This window comes from Astyanax mexicanus, chromosome 3, assembly GCF_023375975.1.
Source record: "Astyanax mexicanus isolate ESR-SI-001 chromosome 3, AstMex3_surface, whole genome shotgun sequence".
NCBI classification, from domain to species: domain Eukaryota; kingdom Metazoa; phylum Chordata; class Actinopteri; order Characiformes; family Acestrorhamphidae; genus Astyanax; species Astyanax mexicanus.
Window position 1 is genome coordinate 12,485,352 of NC_064410.1, and position 15,396 is coordinate 12,500,747.

The 15,396-nt window shown below is 36.9% G+C and overlaps 1 protein-coding gene across 1 annotated transcript; it reads right to left on the reverse strand.

The window, feature by feature from the left end:
• Window positions 1-2,274: 2,274 nt before the first annotated feature.
• On the reverse strand, window positions 2,275-11,940 carry LOC103028824 (testis-expressed protein 33). Its single transcript, XM_022682879.2, has 4 exons — window positions 11,835-11,940; window positions 10,571-10,709; window positions 2,471-2,581; window positions 2,275-2,357 (listed from the first exon to the last, which is right to left on the reverse strand). The coding sequence occupies exons 1-4, from the start codon at window positions 11,880-11,882 to the stop codon at window positions 2,275-2,277; spliced, it is 381 nt and encodes a 126-aa protein (XP_022538600.1). The 5' UTR covers window positions 11,883-11,940.
• Window positions 11,941-15,396: the final 3,456 nt, after the last annotated feature.

The following is a 15,396-nucleotide window of genomic DNA, read 5'->3' on the forward strand; positions in this document are numbered from 1 at the left end:
TACATTTTTTTTTCTTCACATACAAGTAAATCATGTATTTGGAACACATCTGACCATTTAATTTCCATCTAGGCTTTTTAATCTTACAGTACTTCGCTGTTTTTGGTGGATAAAACTGAAACATGAAATAACTGACCACAAAAAAAGAACAGTTAAAAAGGTTACTTTCTAGCAGCAGAGGTGCCAGAAACAGACAGGAATTTACAATCTTGTACAGTCCCCTCCAAAATACTTGGAATGGCAAGGCAAATTTCCTTGTTTAGTTTGTTCACTGAAGACCTTTCTGTTTAAAACTAAAAGGTGGATATGAGACAAGAGTTCAGAATCTCAGCTTTTATTTACTGGTATTGTCTTCAAAATATGTCAAGTAAATCTGGATTTATCACCGTTTGTATTACACCACACCATTTTATACATGAGCAAAAGTAAAGGAACAAACAAAGTTGAAATGAATTACACTCAGTATTTGGTGGAAAAACCTTTGCTTTTAAGAACTGCCTCAGGCCTGCGACCCATTGACATCACCAAACTGTTGCACTATTCCTTTGTGATGCTACTCTAGGCTTTTATGGCAGCTTCTTTCAATTGTTGTTTATTTCGGGGGGATTCTCCCTTCAGTCTCCTCTTGAGGAGCTAAAATGCGTGTTCAATCGGGTTAAGATCAGGTGACTGACTTGGTCAGTCTAAAGTTTTCCACTTTTTCCCCCGATGAACTCATTTGTCTTATTTGCTGTATGTTTTGGGTCGTTATCCTGCTGCAAAATGAAACTCCTGCCAATTAGTTTGGTAGCATTCCTCCTTACATTGGCAGACAAAACTTGTCTGTACACCTCTGAATTCATTTTGCTGCTACCATCATCAGTTACATTATCAATAAATATGATTGAGCCTGTTCCAGAAGCGTCTATGCATGCCCAAGCCATGACATTACCACCACCATGCTTTACAGATGAGCTTATGTGCCTTGGATCTTAGGCCGTTCCCTTCTTCCTCCACACTTTGGCCCTTCCATCACTTTGGTAAAGGTTAATTTTGGTTTCATCAGTACATAGAACTGTGTTCCAGAATGTCTGTGGCTCATCTCTGTACTTTCTGGCAAACTCCAATCTGGCCTTCCGATTCTTGCTACTGATGAGGGGTTTGCATCGTGCTGTATGGCCTCCATAAGTCTGCTCTCGGAGTCTTCTCCGAAGAGTGGACTGGGATACCTTCACCCCTGCTCTATGGAGGTCGTTGGTGATCTGGCTTACTGTAGTTTTTGGGTTCTTCTTTACAGCTAGGACAATTCTTCTCTCATCAATGGGTGTTGTTTTACTTGGTCGACCTGTTCGACGCCTGTTGCTCAGTACACCAGTGGTTTCTTCTTGTTCAAGACATTCCAAATGGTTGTGGTTGCTATGCCCAATGTTTTTCCAATGGCTATGTTTCAGAATGGCTTGCTTTTCTCTCATAGACAACTCTCTGGTCTTCATTGTGGTTTATTTTCTTTTACAAATATTTTACAATCTGTATAGGTTTAACCAAAGCCAAGAAGGAGAGTAGTCATGCAGGCCTTTTTAGTTCTTTAACAAACAACCTTAATTGCAACACCTGGTTAACATGAAACACCTTTCAGTCACATGTTCCAATAGTTTTGCTCATTTGAAAAATGGGTGGGTTTCAAGAAAGGGTGGTATTTCCTGATTGGTTTATCACATCTGATGAAAACTACTAGGAAATAAAAGTTTCATAAAAGTTTCTGAACTTTTATGTCATACTAACCTTTTTGTCTTAAATCGAAATGACTTTGGTGCACAACAAAAATAATGGATTCTGCCTTGCTGTTCCAAAACTTTAGGAGGGGACTGTATATTATAGAAAATTGTGTTTTGATAATGTTTCATTGCTATTATTTTTTATGTATTATTGACATATTGTCTAATTAATTGAATCCTGTAAAGTTGCTTTGTGGTGTCATATGTAAAATAAATTTCACTGCTCAGTTGGCCATGGATGTGATGATGTGGCCATTCAAGAACTTTCAGTGTGTTTATGTCATTATCATTATCTGTAGTGTGAAGTGTAGAATTGTGCAGTTGATCAATAAAGCCCTTTTTAACCAGTCAGGTCAGCTGTGTGATTGTCTGATTGATAAAGAGACATTAGAGTTATTTTACACTGTGTTTTTTATTGAAGGTGTGACTACATGTTGTTAATGAAAGTATGTTGTACAGATATCTATATGCAGAGGTGTGTGTGTGTGTGTGTGTGTATGTGGGGTTAGAAATTGTTGAATCATTTAGCCACATCCTTTTGGTCCAGTTCCTTTAGAGCTTTCTCCAGTTTCTGGTTGATGATGTTCCTCTCAGTCCATCTCACTGCAGAGAAACCAGGGAGAGAGGATGTTCTTTACAGTTCTTTCACACTTTCTTTTCACACTTTCACACAAAAACAAAAAACTGGGCTACTGGATGGACATAATGGCACTCACTCATGTCATCAGTTCTGCGGCCGTACCAGTGCTGTGGATCAGGGGTCAGAGACTGCAGACTGTGACTGATGTAGGAGTCTTTAGCCAGAGTGGACCACTCTACAGGAGGCCCTGCATCAGAGAAATTGGCGAAAATATTCGCTCACCAATCCAAAATCATTGAACTCTAGGTTCTAATAACTTTTGTGGTCACAGGTGTATAAACTGTGGGCCCTAAATTGGTGATCAATATATGCTATATTACCTTTATAATAATATATTTGGATAAAAAGTCTAGAGTTCACTAAGTTCTGTTAAAACAGGTGTCTGACCCTTTCTCTGAGGCCTGTACAGTCTGTACCAAGGCGCGAGGTGCTGGTCGAGGCGACCTTGGTTTTGTCTGACTTGTGCCAAAAGCCCCCACCGTTGTTCACCCAGACGTTGCTGACTTAGCTTTCTCTCACGAGAAGAGTGCCCAAGTGAGGAACAGGTGTGCCAAAAGCCCCCACCGTTGTTCACCCAGATACTGTATAAAAGAGCATGTATTCCTCTGTATTATCAGAAGACTGAATCCTCCTGACTGAATCTGGCTGACTTCAAGAACAATAAAGAATCAACTTAGAACTTCGGAACGATTCGCCTTCTCCTTTCTTTAAACTTAAGGTTCTCGTCTGTTTTACCTACTTTCTTTTGAACTTAGAACTTTTGTAGTGATGCATGACTAGATAAGTTTTTAGAGCTCATTTTAGCTAGCCCAGGCTTCCCTTTCTGGGAGGCCTCAAGAGTCGTGAAATAACGCACGACATTCTGGCGCCCAACGTGGGGCACGATAAAGAGCCCATACGCAGTAACGATTAGAGACAAACAGCTGTGACATCCTGTGGCGGAAGAACAGACAATCCACTTCAATGCTGGAAGAGAGGTGAGCATAAAAAACCTTTTTCAATTTAATTACTGAAGAGGAGATATTGTGTTTTCTTGGTCACAAAGATGTCATTGCTTTAGAAGTTATAAGAAACTTACAAATTGAATAGAAAAGTTAATATAACAATTAACTGTACAACAAGCAGACGAGCGCTGTGATTTAAAGAAAGATATATACATGTTTAGGAATATGTATATAATTATATAAAATTGAAAACAATTGACAAAAATTTAATTAAAATACCTGATGGGCATCTTAGCGTCTAGACGCCTAAATTCAAGTAAATTACAATAAAATAATTGTATGTTAACTGTCTGTCTAATGTATGTTGTATGTTTCATCTCCCGGGCGTTAAAGACGGGACAAGTCATAAGGTGCGATCTCGAAAGCACGACGTTAGACTTGATAACAAAGAGAATACAGAAAAAGAGAAATATATAAGAGCGACGCTAGAGAGAGAAGCGTGCGCCAAAGAGAAATATAATAAGAGCGACGCCAGAGAAGAGTAGCGTGCGCTAAAAAAGGCCTAAAAGAGTAAGAGATAAAGGGGAAACGGCTTGGACACCGTCTGTTTAACAGAGGGTCGTAAGAGACCAAGTCCGTCTCTTTGTTCCATGAGCGTAAGTTGAGACACTCTATCCTGACTGTTTTTACAGCGGAGATTGATTTTCACTCGTAGAAAAACGCTTAGTGCAGAACGCCACTGTAACTGACGGAGAGACGAGGGAGCTATCCTAAAACAGGACTAGCGGGGTATATGTTTTGTGTTGTCTGTTTACAGTCTGTGTTTAAGTAATGTCTGAGATCTCTATTTTTGTTAAAATATTAAAATGATGGCTGTGCAACATAGAGGTACCTATGATCATTTTGTGTAAATTATTATTGTCACATGTATGAGTGTGTCAGTGTTGAAAGGGTTTGTGATGATTGATTCCCAGGAGAAAGGTGATTGCATGTATGTAAATGTTATTAGAAATGGTTGAATTTGATATATGTACATTATTGCTGTGCAATATTGCTGCATAGAATGAACTACTCTAATTAGCACAGACGTGTGCTGAGAAGAGTTGTTAGAATAGTATCTGTTTACGTAAAGCCTAACAGGAAGTTTTGATAGAGTGTTGAGTGTTGACAGAGAGAGAGAGAGAGAGATAAATTAATGACAGAGATCTCTAGAGACCTGGGAAAGGTAAATGTTATGTGTTTGTTTGTCACTGTCTTTGTTTAAAAGCATATGCTGTGGTTACCATCTTGAATGTTTTTAGTATATACAGAGCTCTTAATATCTGTAAATTTATAAGCACAAAGCAAGAAAATACACAAGAATTAAATAGATATATGACACAAGAGAAAAAGCGCTAAAAACATACATGTTTGTTTGTTTGTCTGTAAACTATATGTTTGTTTATAAACCATTATGAGCTTCTTTGAGCCCGAGCAGTACAGCTAATATAACGGGACAAAAACAGTTATTATTACTGATTCCATAGAACCCAATACACTGTATTTAATGGTAATATAACTTTTATGAGCTCCTGAGCCGAGTCATAACGGTTGAGGAGACATAGACTGAGATATTCCCGATAATGAGCCTTTTGGAGAGACAGAGATGTTTGCGGTTAAACGCTGATCAACGAAGAGTGTTGAAAAATAAGCTCTGATCTACCTCTAAAGGGACAGAACAGTGAGTGTCACTGATAATTATACTAGTGAAGTGTTCAGTATTACTTATCAATAAAAATGTGTTAAAAATGGATGCTAATAATTATGGAAACATGCTTATGAGCTTCAAATTTATATTGTTAGGTTGATTATATAAGAATTATGACTATACTGAGATTGAATATGATTTAATGTTTCAGCCCTTGCTCAATATGTTTTACAAGTGAAATTGTTATTTTCCTTGAAAAGTCGTTAGGATCTTCAGTAAGCTACAATTAATAGTACGTAAATTAATAATGAATGTTTATATTAGTCTATGTTTGCAAACAAAGCCATTACTGCCTAATAATATGTGCGTCTCTTAGTCTATTCATTTTTACAGGCATTCAGTTAATCTCAGTTTGCAGAGGGAAGGAGAGACCCGGGGCGTGAGAGGGGCAGACAGGCCCTCACCCACACACACACACTCTCACATACTCTCTTGCAAACGCACACTGAAAAACACTCTTACACACTGCGCACCTACACGCAGGCGATAATGCAAGTTAAATTATCCTGCTTCTTTCACACATGGAAAGACTTTAATCAAATTCTTTCAATATGGAAAACCTTCTAAAAAGAGTACCATAAATGATGTGACCTTTGCTGGTACTATTCCTCATCTGTCACGTTGATGAGGTTATGATACATTACAAAATCCTTATTTTTTCATTCTGAAACTCTCACCATAAGACCTGGTGTCACACCATCTGACAGATCACATCACACAACAATCTGAATGCAAAAATCTGTATTGTCTGCATTCAGCTAACAAATGAACTTGGTTTGGCAAATGACTGAAACCATTTTCGGTTACAGCAGAATCACAAAATTGTTGAATAACATGTGAATCATGCTCAACATAGAATACATTAGCTACTCCACTTACTGTATTCATTACGCTTTAGATACAGGAATTTTTTTTCCTTTTTAGTAAATCATTGCATTTTTTTTTTTTTGAATGAATATTATTGACATGAAAATAAGCCATACGATGGTGGATCTGAAAGCTGTTGATGTATAGTTATGAACAGTGGGCTAGTAAATATTGTGACACATTTTGGTTTCTACTTAAAACACAAACTGAAGACTCATGTGTTTATGATATATGACTCTACTATTGGACTATTTTGTGCTGAAACTGAATGTTCAGGTGTACTATAGTGAACTGCAACTGTGTTAGATGAGCGAATGCTATACAAGTATTAAATTTGTGAATAATATGGTATAAACATGAGTTAAAAGGACAACTGCTGATTTAAAAATAATAACAAATATGATAATTATTTAATTAATAAAAATGTGATATGGCATGGCACCATATAACATTCATTTTTGGGACAAAATGTTTTTGTTAGGGGTGGATTATCAATACATGATTGATAAATAAATTACTTAATTTGTTTCTTTGTATTACAGATCTAACTTTGTGAAATGTGATTGGGACAGCCACTTCATATAAGCTTTTTCTGGTTTTGATTGTAAATTATAAGAAATTAAATGTTAACCCCCATTAATGCTCTGTAAGTTCATATAAAACAGCACTTTGTACACAATCTCATCAAAGTTTTTACATATTCTTCTGTAATTCATCTATATATATTTGACACGCCAATGTACAAAACTCACAGGCTGCTCAATTTCTTTCTTTTTCCTGGTTATTTTCTGGTCAATAGAACGCTATGTTAATGACATTGGGTATGATTCTTTCGTATTTTATTTTATTTTGATGTTTGTTTTGTTGTTCCTTGTGTTAAACATTTTGGTTAAGCAAAATATTTCTGGTCTTACTGTCCAATGCGCTGTGATTCACGTTTCCTTATTCTTCTAATGTCGGACTGACTTGTCATTTTATGTCCTTCGACCCTTTCCCTGGAGACTACGGGTCAGGGTGAAGTGCTAGTAACCTCTCCCTTGACCTGCACCGTGCCTTTCTACGTGGCGTAAAGTCACAAAAGGCGGAAGACCATCGTTTTACCTTTTTTTTTGCTACTTCCTGTTTTCTGGATTTGAACTTTGTACTCGTTTCTTGATCTTTGCATTTCTTCTCCAACTCTGTGGACTACTTAATCGAGCACCCTTTGCATTTTCGTCCCATTGCTCCATTATTTGACATTATAGTTTGCTTATTGTATTCTACGAGTGCCTTTCACTGTTTGGTGAAATGTTTGACGTTGGATATGTATATTGTGCGAAAGGGGGGACAGGCTTATTTTGGATCACTTGTCTACTTTGACAGGCTTAATTGGCTTAAATTGACTACTTTTTCCTACGCCCACATTCCCAATACAAGTGAAGAGGAGCCCCTTACATCGGTGGGGCCTACGGTGTGTGCATTGTTTTGGTTAGCTTACACGACTCTCATAGGGGAACTATGAGATAATCTGTTTCAGGTACGACCTATTGACCTGTGACTGCCTGATCAGTTATTGCATCTGGTTCTCAGGGGGGGCTTCCTGACCTTGACTTAGTTCGGGGCTGGCTTGCCTATACCTTGGCTCCTGGTGTACCCTGCTGTATCATAGGCTCCGGTTGGGTTGCTATTGCCTGATGCCATGTTTGACGTGCCACACTATGCTAGAGCAGTCGCCATTTCTACGATTGAGGTGGGGAATGTGGGGTAACAATAATTTATAAAAACCTGTAACAAATGGCCATCTTAATACTCAAGATGTGTACACTCTTTCAGGACCTGTCTGACCCTCCTGATGGACAATATATTATTATTTGACTTACATATATAATCATTTAGTAACATACCAATCATATATACTCATCAATTTATATATCCTATGTATGTAATCCATTTTGTTGATCCATATCATGTGTGAGTCTTCATACCTTTTGTAGTTACACCATCATTTATTCATCTGTTTTGGTGTTATAGATGCTATGTATAATCATGTATTTCCTACTACTCTGTCATATTTGCTCGCATTTATGTATGCAAATCATGTCGGATCAGCATGGCTTGATATGGGCTTGGGACTTATAAATAGCACGGAACCTGCACCTTAAAAATGTTAAAACTTAGTTCAAAACTTGATCTTTATTTACTAGATAACAGCAAATAACTTAACCAATCCCACCACAATTGATGCGTGGGATAAATCCCACGCAAGGGGGGAATGTGGGCCCTAAATTGGTGATCAATATATGCTATATTACCTTTATAATAATATATTTGGATAAAAAGTCTAGAGTTCACTAAGTTCTGTTAAAACAGGTGTCTGACCCTTTCTCTGAGGCCTGTACAGTCTGTACCAAGGCGCGAGGTGCTGGTCGAGGCGACCTTGGTTTTGTCTGACTTGTGCCAAAAGCCCCCACCGTTGTTCACCCAGACGTTGCTGACTTAGCTTTCTCTCACGAGAAGAGTGCCCAAGTGAGGAACAGGTGTGCCAAAAGCCCCCACCGTTGTTCACCCAGATACTGTATAAAAGAGCATGTATTCCTCTGTATTATCAGAAGACTGAATCCTCCTGACTGAATCTGGCTGACTTCAAGAACAATAAAGAATCAACTTAGAACTTCGGAACGATTCGCCTTCTCCTTTCTTTAAACTTAAGGTTCTCGTCTGTTTTACCTACTTTCTTTTGAACTTAGAACTTTTGTAGTGATGCATGACTAGATAAGTTTTTAGAGCTCATTTTAGCTAGCCCAGGCTTCCCTTTCTGGGAGGCCTCAAGAGTCGTGAAATAACGCACGACAAAACCCAAGCACCTAGGCATGCAGACTGCTTCTACAAACATAGGGACCAGTGTAGTACTATGATAGGATGTACAACATGTCCAGTCATTAAATTTCCTCACTACTAAATATTCCACAGTCAACTGTCAGTGATATCATAACAGTACAAGCGACTGGGAATGACAGCAACTCGCTCTATCAGTGTAAAATGAGCATTGTGCTCAGAGGTCTCCAACATTCTGCAGAGTCACTACATCACTACAGACCTCCAAACTTCATGTAGCTTCAGATTAACTCAATAACAGTAGAGTGTACGGAACTTCAAAGGAATATGTTTCCATGGCCGAGCAGATGCATCCAAGCTTGACATCACCAAGCATAAGTAAGGTCATTGGATACAGTACTTTTGGTAATATAGTGTTTATCCAGAGTAGGTAACAGCAATTAAAACAACACTACTGATTGACTGCAGCTGGGGAATCATCAGTGATCAATCATATTCATCTGATCCATTGACAAACATTTAGACATACAGAGTTCAGAAGTTAACAAAAGTGTATTGATGTACAGTGCCTTGAAAAAGTTGCAAATTTGGCGCCCTTGAACTTTTTAACCTTTTGCCACATTTCAGGCTTTAAACATAAAGATATGAAATTGTATTTTTTTGTGTAGAATCAACAAATGGGACACAATCAATTATTGGATATTTTTAACTTTTTTTAGAAATAAAAAAACTGAAAAGTGGGGCGTGTAATATTCTTCTTCTTATGTTATATATACAGTATTCTTATATGTTATACTTACTCCAGAAGTTCAGTGAGGATCTCTGAATGATCCAATGTTGACCTAAATGACTGATGATGATAAATAGAAGCCACCTATGTGTAATCAAGTCTCTGTATAAATGCACCTGCTCTGTGATAGTCTCAGAGTTCTGTTTAAAGCCCAGAGAGCACCATGAAGACCAAGGAACACACCAGGTAGGTTCGAGATACTGTTGTGGAGAAGTTTAAAGTCGGATTTGGATACAAATAGATTTCCCAAGCTTTAAACATCTCAAGAAGCACTGTGCAAGCAATCATATTGAAATGGAAGGAGCATCAGACCACTGCAAATCTATCAAGACCCGGCCATCCCTCTAAACTTTCAGTTCAAACAAGGAGAAGACTGATCAGACATGCAGCCAAGAGGCCCATGATCACTCTGGATGAACTGCAGAGATCTACAGCTGAGGTGGGAGACTCTGTCCATAGAACAACAATCAGTCGTACACTGCACAAATCTGGCCTTTATGGAAGAGTGGAAAGAAGAAAGCCATTTCTCAAAGATATCCAACACAGCAACACAGCTCATAACCCTGAACACATCATCCCCACTGTCAAACATGGTGGTGGCAGAATCATGGTTTGGCCCTGCTTTTCTTCAGCAGGGACAGGGAAGATGGGAAGGTGGATGGAGCCAAGGAAGAATGGCCAAAAATTTCAGACATACACCAAGCGACTTGCAGCTGTAATCGCAGGAAAAGTTGGCACTACAAAATATTAACGGAAGGGGGCCAAATAATTTTGCACGCCCCACTTTTTAGTTTTTTATTTCTCAAAAACCTTTTTTTAAATATCCAATAAATTTCGTTCCACTTCAAGATTGTGTCCTGGTTGTTGATTCTTCACAAAAAAATACAATTTCATATCTTTATGTTTGAAGTCTGAAATGGTTAAGGTTAAAAAGTTCAAGGGAGCCGAATACTTTTGCAAGGCACTGTACACTTTTATAAACACTTACTTACATTGATTTTATATGGAACTCACCAGGAAAAATGTTGGAGCGAAGGCAGTGGCTTAGCGATCGGTAGCTGTACTCATCAGTGAAGACTGAACTGGAGTCAGAGTAATGAGGAGCACCTAGTGAAGGAAACTGTGGAGCCTCCAACTTCTGCACTTTCTGCACCTTCACACACACACACACACACACACAAATACTTATGTAAACTACTGTACTCTATATGTCTAAATGTTTGTCAATGCATTCAGTCAATTTTGCACCCATTGCCGACACAGATTTGCAAATGCAAAGTAATGACAATAGATTAGAACTCTCTAGAGAAGATAACCATCCATACCATGCCTAATGTCAGGTATGGTCACAAGGGTATAACACTCCCGACATTGAGCTGTGGAGCAGTGGAGCTGTGTTCTCTGAGATGATGGTGCTCTGTTTATTACTTTTGAGATGAAGTGGGAAGTAGGGGATGAGGCATATCATTGAAAGATATCAAAATTGAACAGATGTCCCAATACTTTTGTCAATACAAACCATAACAGACATACCAAATGTCGTGGGACATGGTACGAGTTCCAGTCTAATGACTGTTGGCATGTCAAAAGATTAAAAACACTACCATATCCTGTGGGATATGTGTTTGGGTCCTCCTGCATTAAATGTGTATGTGATAGGCTTGTATGTTCACATGGACATTTCTATTTCCATTATTACCACCCATTATGCTGCCCACTGTGGTTGGTAATATTAGCCTTCGATTAGGGATTTCCTTTGATGAAGGATCATCATACCATGAGCATACTGGCCAGTGTTTCATCTTACTCACAAGTTAACACCTCACAGCTTGTACAGATGTGGGATGTCCTTTGGGTTGGGATATGAACACTATCTAGATATGAACACTAGTAGCATCACTTATCAGGACTCAAGCTATAACTCGACAGGTTTTATTCCATATCTTTAAAGCGTTGGCTATCTAGGCTTTCTAGGCTTTTGAGGCTTTCTAGACACATGGTCCTGAACTACACAGCTATGTGAAAGGAGATGAAACTCAGGCCAAATCTCTTTCAGGGAAAATGGCACTATGAGAATTTTAGTGTGTTGGTTTAGGGCAGGAGTTCTTAGCCTGTGGTTGAGAAACCATCTGAACCCTAGAATGACAAAGGGTTAAAAACCCCTGGTTTAGGGGAACTGGCCACAGTGTTACAAGAGTTTTGTGGCAGGGGAAATGAATCCAAAATACAGATCAGATCAGAAATTAGGAAAAAAAAAGAAATGTTAAATAGAACTTACCTGAGCTTCCTTCTGCATTCCTGACTCTGATAATCCAGGAGTCATCATCCTCCAGCAGCTTATGTCCTGATGCAACTAGTCGTTTCAGTCCTTCCCTTGTTTGGCCATAAAAATGACAAGTCTTTTCAAACAGGGTCAGATCCTTAAAATGTCTGAGTCTTAAATATATTTTTCTAAAAACAAGCCCTTAATTTGTCTTAATTTAATTAAATCAAAATTTCTACTCAGAAATATAGCATCATGGAACGCAGCATCATTTACAGATTTAACAGAGTGCCCTGTAAAACACAAGAGCATTTGGAGTTTGATAGAGATTTATGTATTGCTTTTATGTATGTAGATGCTTTTACACCTGCCTTGTTTGGTCCAAACCAAAGTATCAGGTGTGAAAGGGGCCATAAACCACAGTCTGTAAACCAAAGCATCGGAGTTTAGTCAGACCAAAAGAGGTATTCTCCAGTTTATGTGCACTTTCTGAACAATTACAGGAAGTTGAGTAAGTCTTTAAACAATCCAGAGAAAAAAAAAAAATTGGTGTTTTGCCAAAATGCCGACTCCCCTTGGCGTGCAGTATGGACACAAACGCTAAGACTGGGAATTCATTTATTTACTGTAACAGTAGATTAATCCTAATTTATAAACAGAAATAAAAGCAATTTGAGGATAATCTTTTACACTCACTCTGCTGTGGAGGGTATGTGAATAATGGGAGTCGAATTTTGACAGAGCTAGAATTTGTCACCACACCTGGCAATGCAACTCGCTAAACGTTTTCTACAAACTAATTAATATGCAGTATAAAGAGACTCCACCCACATAGCTGATTATGAGAGGACGTAGTAAAGTTCTTTAATCTGCTCACTAATTTGCAATGTAAAACAATACTGAATCAAATATACAGAATGCAGAATGTGACAAAGGCATAAACCTTGGTACTGGAGGTACTGGCACTAATGTTTTAGGAACTAATTATCTAGATGGTATTCAAGCGTTCCTATCAGAACTGTGGAAAAGTTGCATTGGTGTTAACTAGTTCAGTCCTCAGTATGGCAACTCCTATATATTTTGATATAAAAAATACCTTACAACCAAAACATTGCAGTCTTTATATGACAACTTTAAAACCTTCAGGAATTTCAGTAGTAACCTGTAAAAAACTCTTTTATGTGGCATTGATTTTTATATTGTACATATTTCCCTAACTGAAATTCCAGGATATGTGTACACAATGTGTAAAAGCTGCATGGAAGGTTAAAGGGGTTTGTTTACAATTTTTTTGTTGTAAAAATGTAAATGTAAACAATACATAAATAAAAAGTTTTTTTTAAAAACTAAAAATCTATGTGGTGTTTGAGAATCACTCATATATTTAAAGAATATTAAGATCTTTTTTACAATATGCCCAGCCCCAATTCACAACCTGGTAAAAAGAGAAAAATCTGCTAAAATATAAGATTATTGTGCTACATTTATATAGTTAAATGACTAAAGGAATGCACTGCTTACCTCACAGTCTAGAGAGCCTGCTGCAGTTTGGGTTCAGCGACTGTAACTTTATCGGCAGGACCAACATAAATAAATAACAGCACCTCACCCTCTGAATCCAAGCTCAGGGTAATGTTACTCCTGCTTATTCCAAAATAAAACAATTATATCAGACTGTGTAGAGTTACAGAGTGTGATTTCATACTGGTAAAACATTCTCTATCAAACATTTTTTTTTTTTTATCTGGGTTCATACTGGTCATCCAGGAAGGTCACATCCATGTGAAAAAAAACACCATTTAAAACAGTATACTGTCTATGTCAAATCTAAAAAAACACATTGTATGAAATGTCTACAGTGAATGAACCAACAGAAATAACCCTAAATGAATGAAGCATAATTTAAAGTGCAGGATGTGAACCCCTCTCTTGTAAAAAATATTTTGAAGAGACAAAGACAATATTTTGCTGGTTTGTAGATTCTAATCAGATGTAGAACTCATAGTTTTGTCATATTCATTGACAGTGTACAATATATCGTTTCATCAATGTCGCTGCAATGTGTGTAGTCACACTGCAATGTCATATAAAGCCAATTCAATCATATGCACTACGCTTAGTTCTGTTTAATACAATAGAAAATTTCCCACTGTTCTCATTTTTCGTGACAGATTACTTACCACATTCTACAGCTCTGGAAAAAAAATAAGAGACCACTTCAGTTTCTAAATCAGTTTCTCTGATTTTGCTATTTATAGCTTTATGTTTGAGTTTGAGTATTTCTCCCAAATACAAATAAAAATATTGTCATTTAGAGCACTTATTTGCAGAAAATGAGAAATGGCAGAAATAACAAAAAAGATGCAGATCTTTCAGACTTTAAATAATGCAAAGAAAACAAGTTCATATTAACAAAGTTTTAAGAGTTCAGAAATCAATATTTGGTGGAATAACCCTGGTTTTTAACCACAGTTTTCATGCATCTTGGCATCATGTTCTCCTCCACCAGTCTTACACACTGCTTTTGGCTTTATGCCGCCACTACTGGTGCAAAAATGTAAGCAGTTCAGTTTGGTTTGATGGCTTGTGATCATCCAGCTTCCACTTGATTATTTTCCAGAGGTTTTCAATTTAGTCAAATCAAAGAAATTTTTAGTGGTCTCTTATTTTCTCCAGAGATGTATATAATTTAGTGGTGTCAATGATAATAAAATTATTTTAAAAATCTGATTATCACAACACTATCCCTAATCACAGTTAACTTCCCTTTTTTCTTAAGACATTAGATTTTAATAGTGGATATTTAACATAAATAAAATAATTAAAGCAAGATTGTACAGCCCTATGTTTTTTTTTTTTTTTTTTTTTTTTGCTAATTCCATTATTTTTTTTCTGTATTTTTATATATATATATATAGTGCTGTCAGGCAACAACAAAAAAAAAATACACGCTGTGATTAATTATTTTAAACTGTATAATTCAACTGAATTTTAACGGAGTAGTAAATGACTGAATGAATAACTGGCATAGATTTAAAAGCTTCCTGTAATAAACATCAGTCAGTAACAGATGCTGTAAATACTGTATATCTCTTACAACATGAGACCAACTGCTCTCTAATAATAAATAATTGTTGCTCTGTAATAATAGAATATACCAGCCCTGCTTAAAATACTTAAAAATGAGAGGCAAATATTTACAGAATATAAATATTTTACCATATTTTGATTAAAACTTTACTTAGTAAAAGTCCAAATAAAATAAAATGGTCCTAAAATAAAATTTAAAATGCTAATGTTATTTATTATTTTAGTTTACAGTCATTGGTTTTAGTATACTTTTTTTCATACATCTATTATCCCAGGGCAGATAATATATAATTATTACTTTTTTTTAAACCAAAAATAAATGCTAACTGATGATCCTAACTGATTTCAAGCTGAATTAAAGGCTAATACTTGATAACAGATGGATGGCAGTGAGCTGGTTAGATTTTGATGCTGTTTTTTATATACATTTTTAAATTCTGTTATTCTGTGTTTATATCTGAATTACATTTTTGTTAGTTTATTCAGT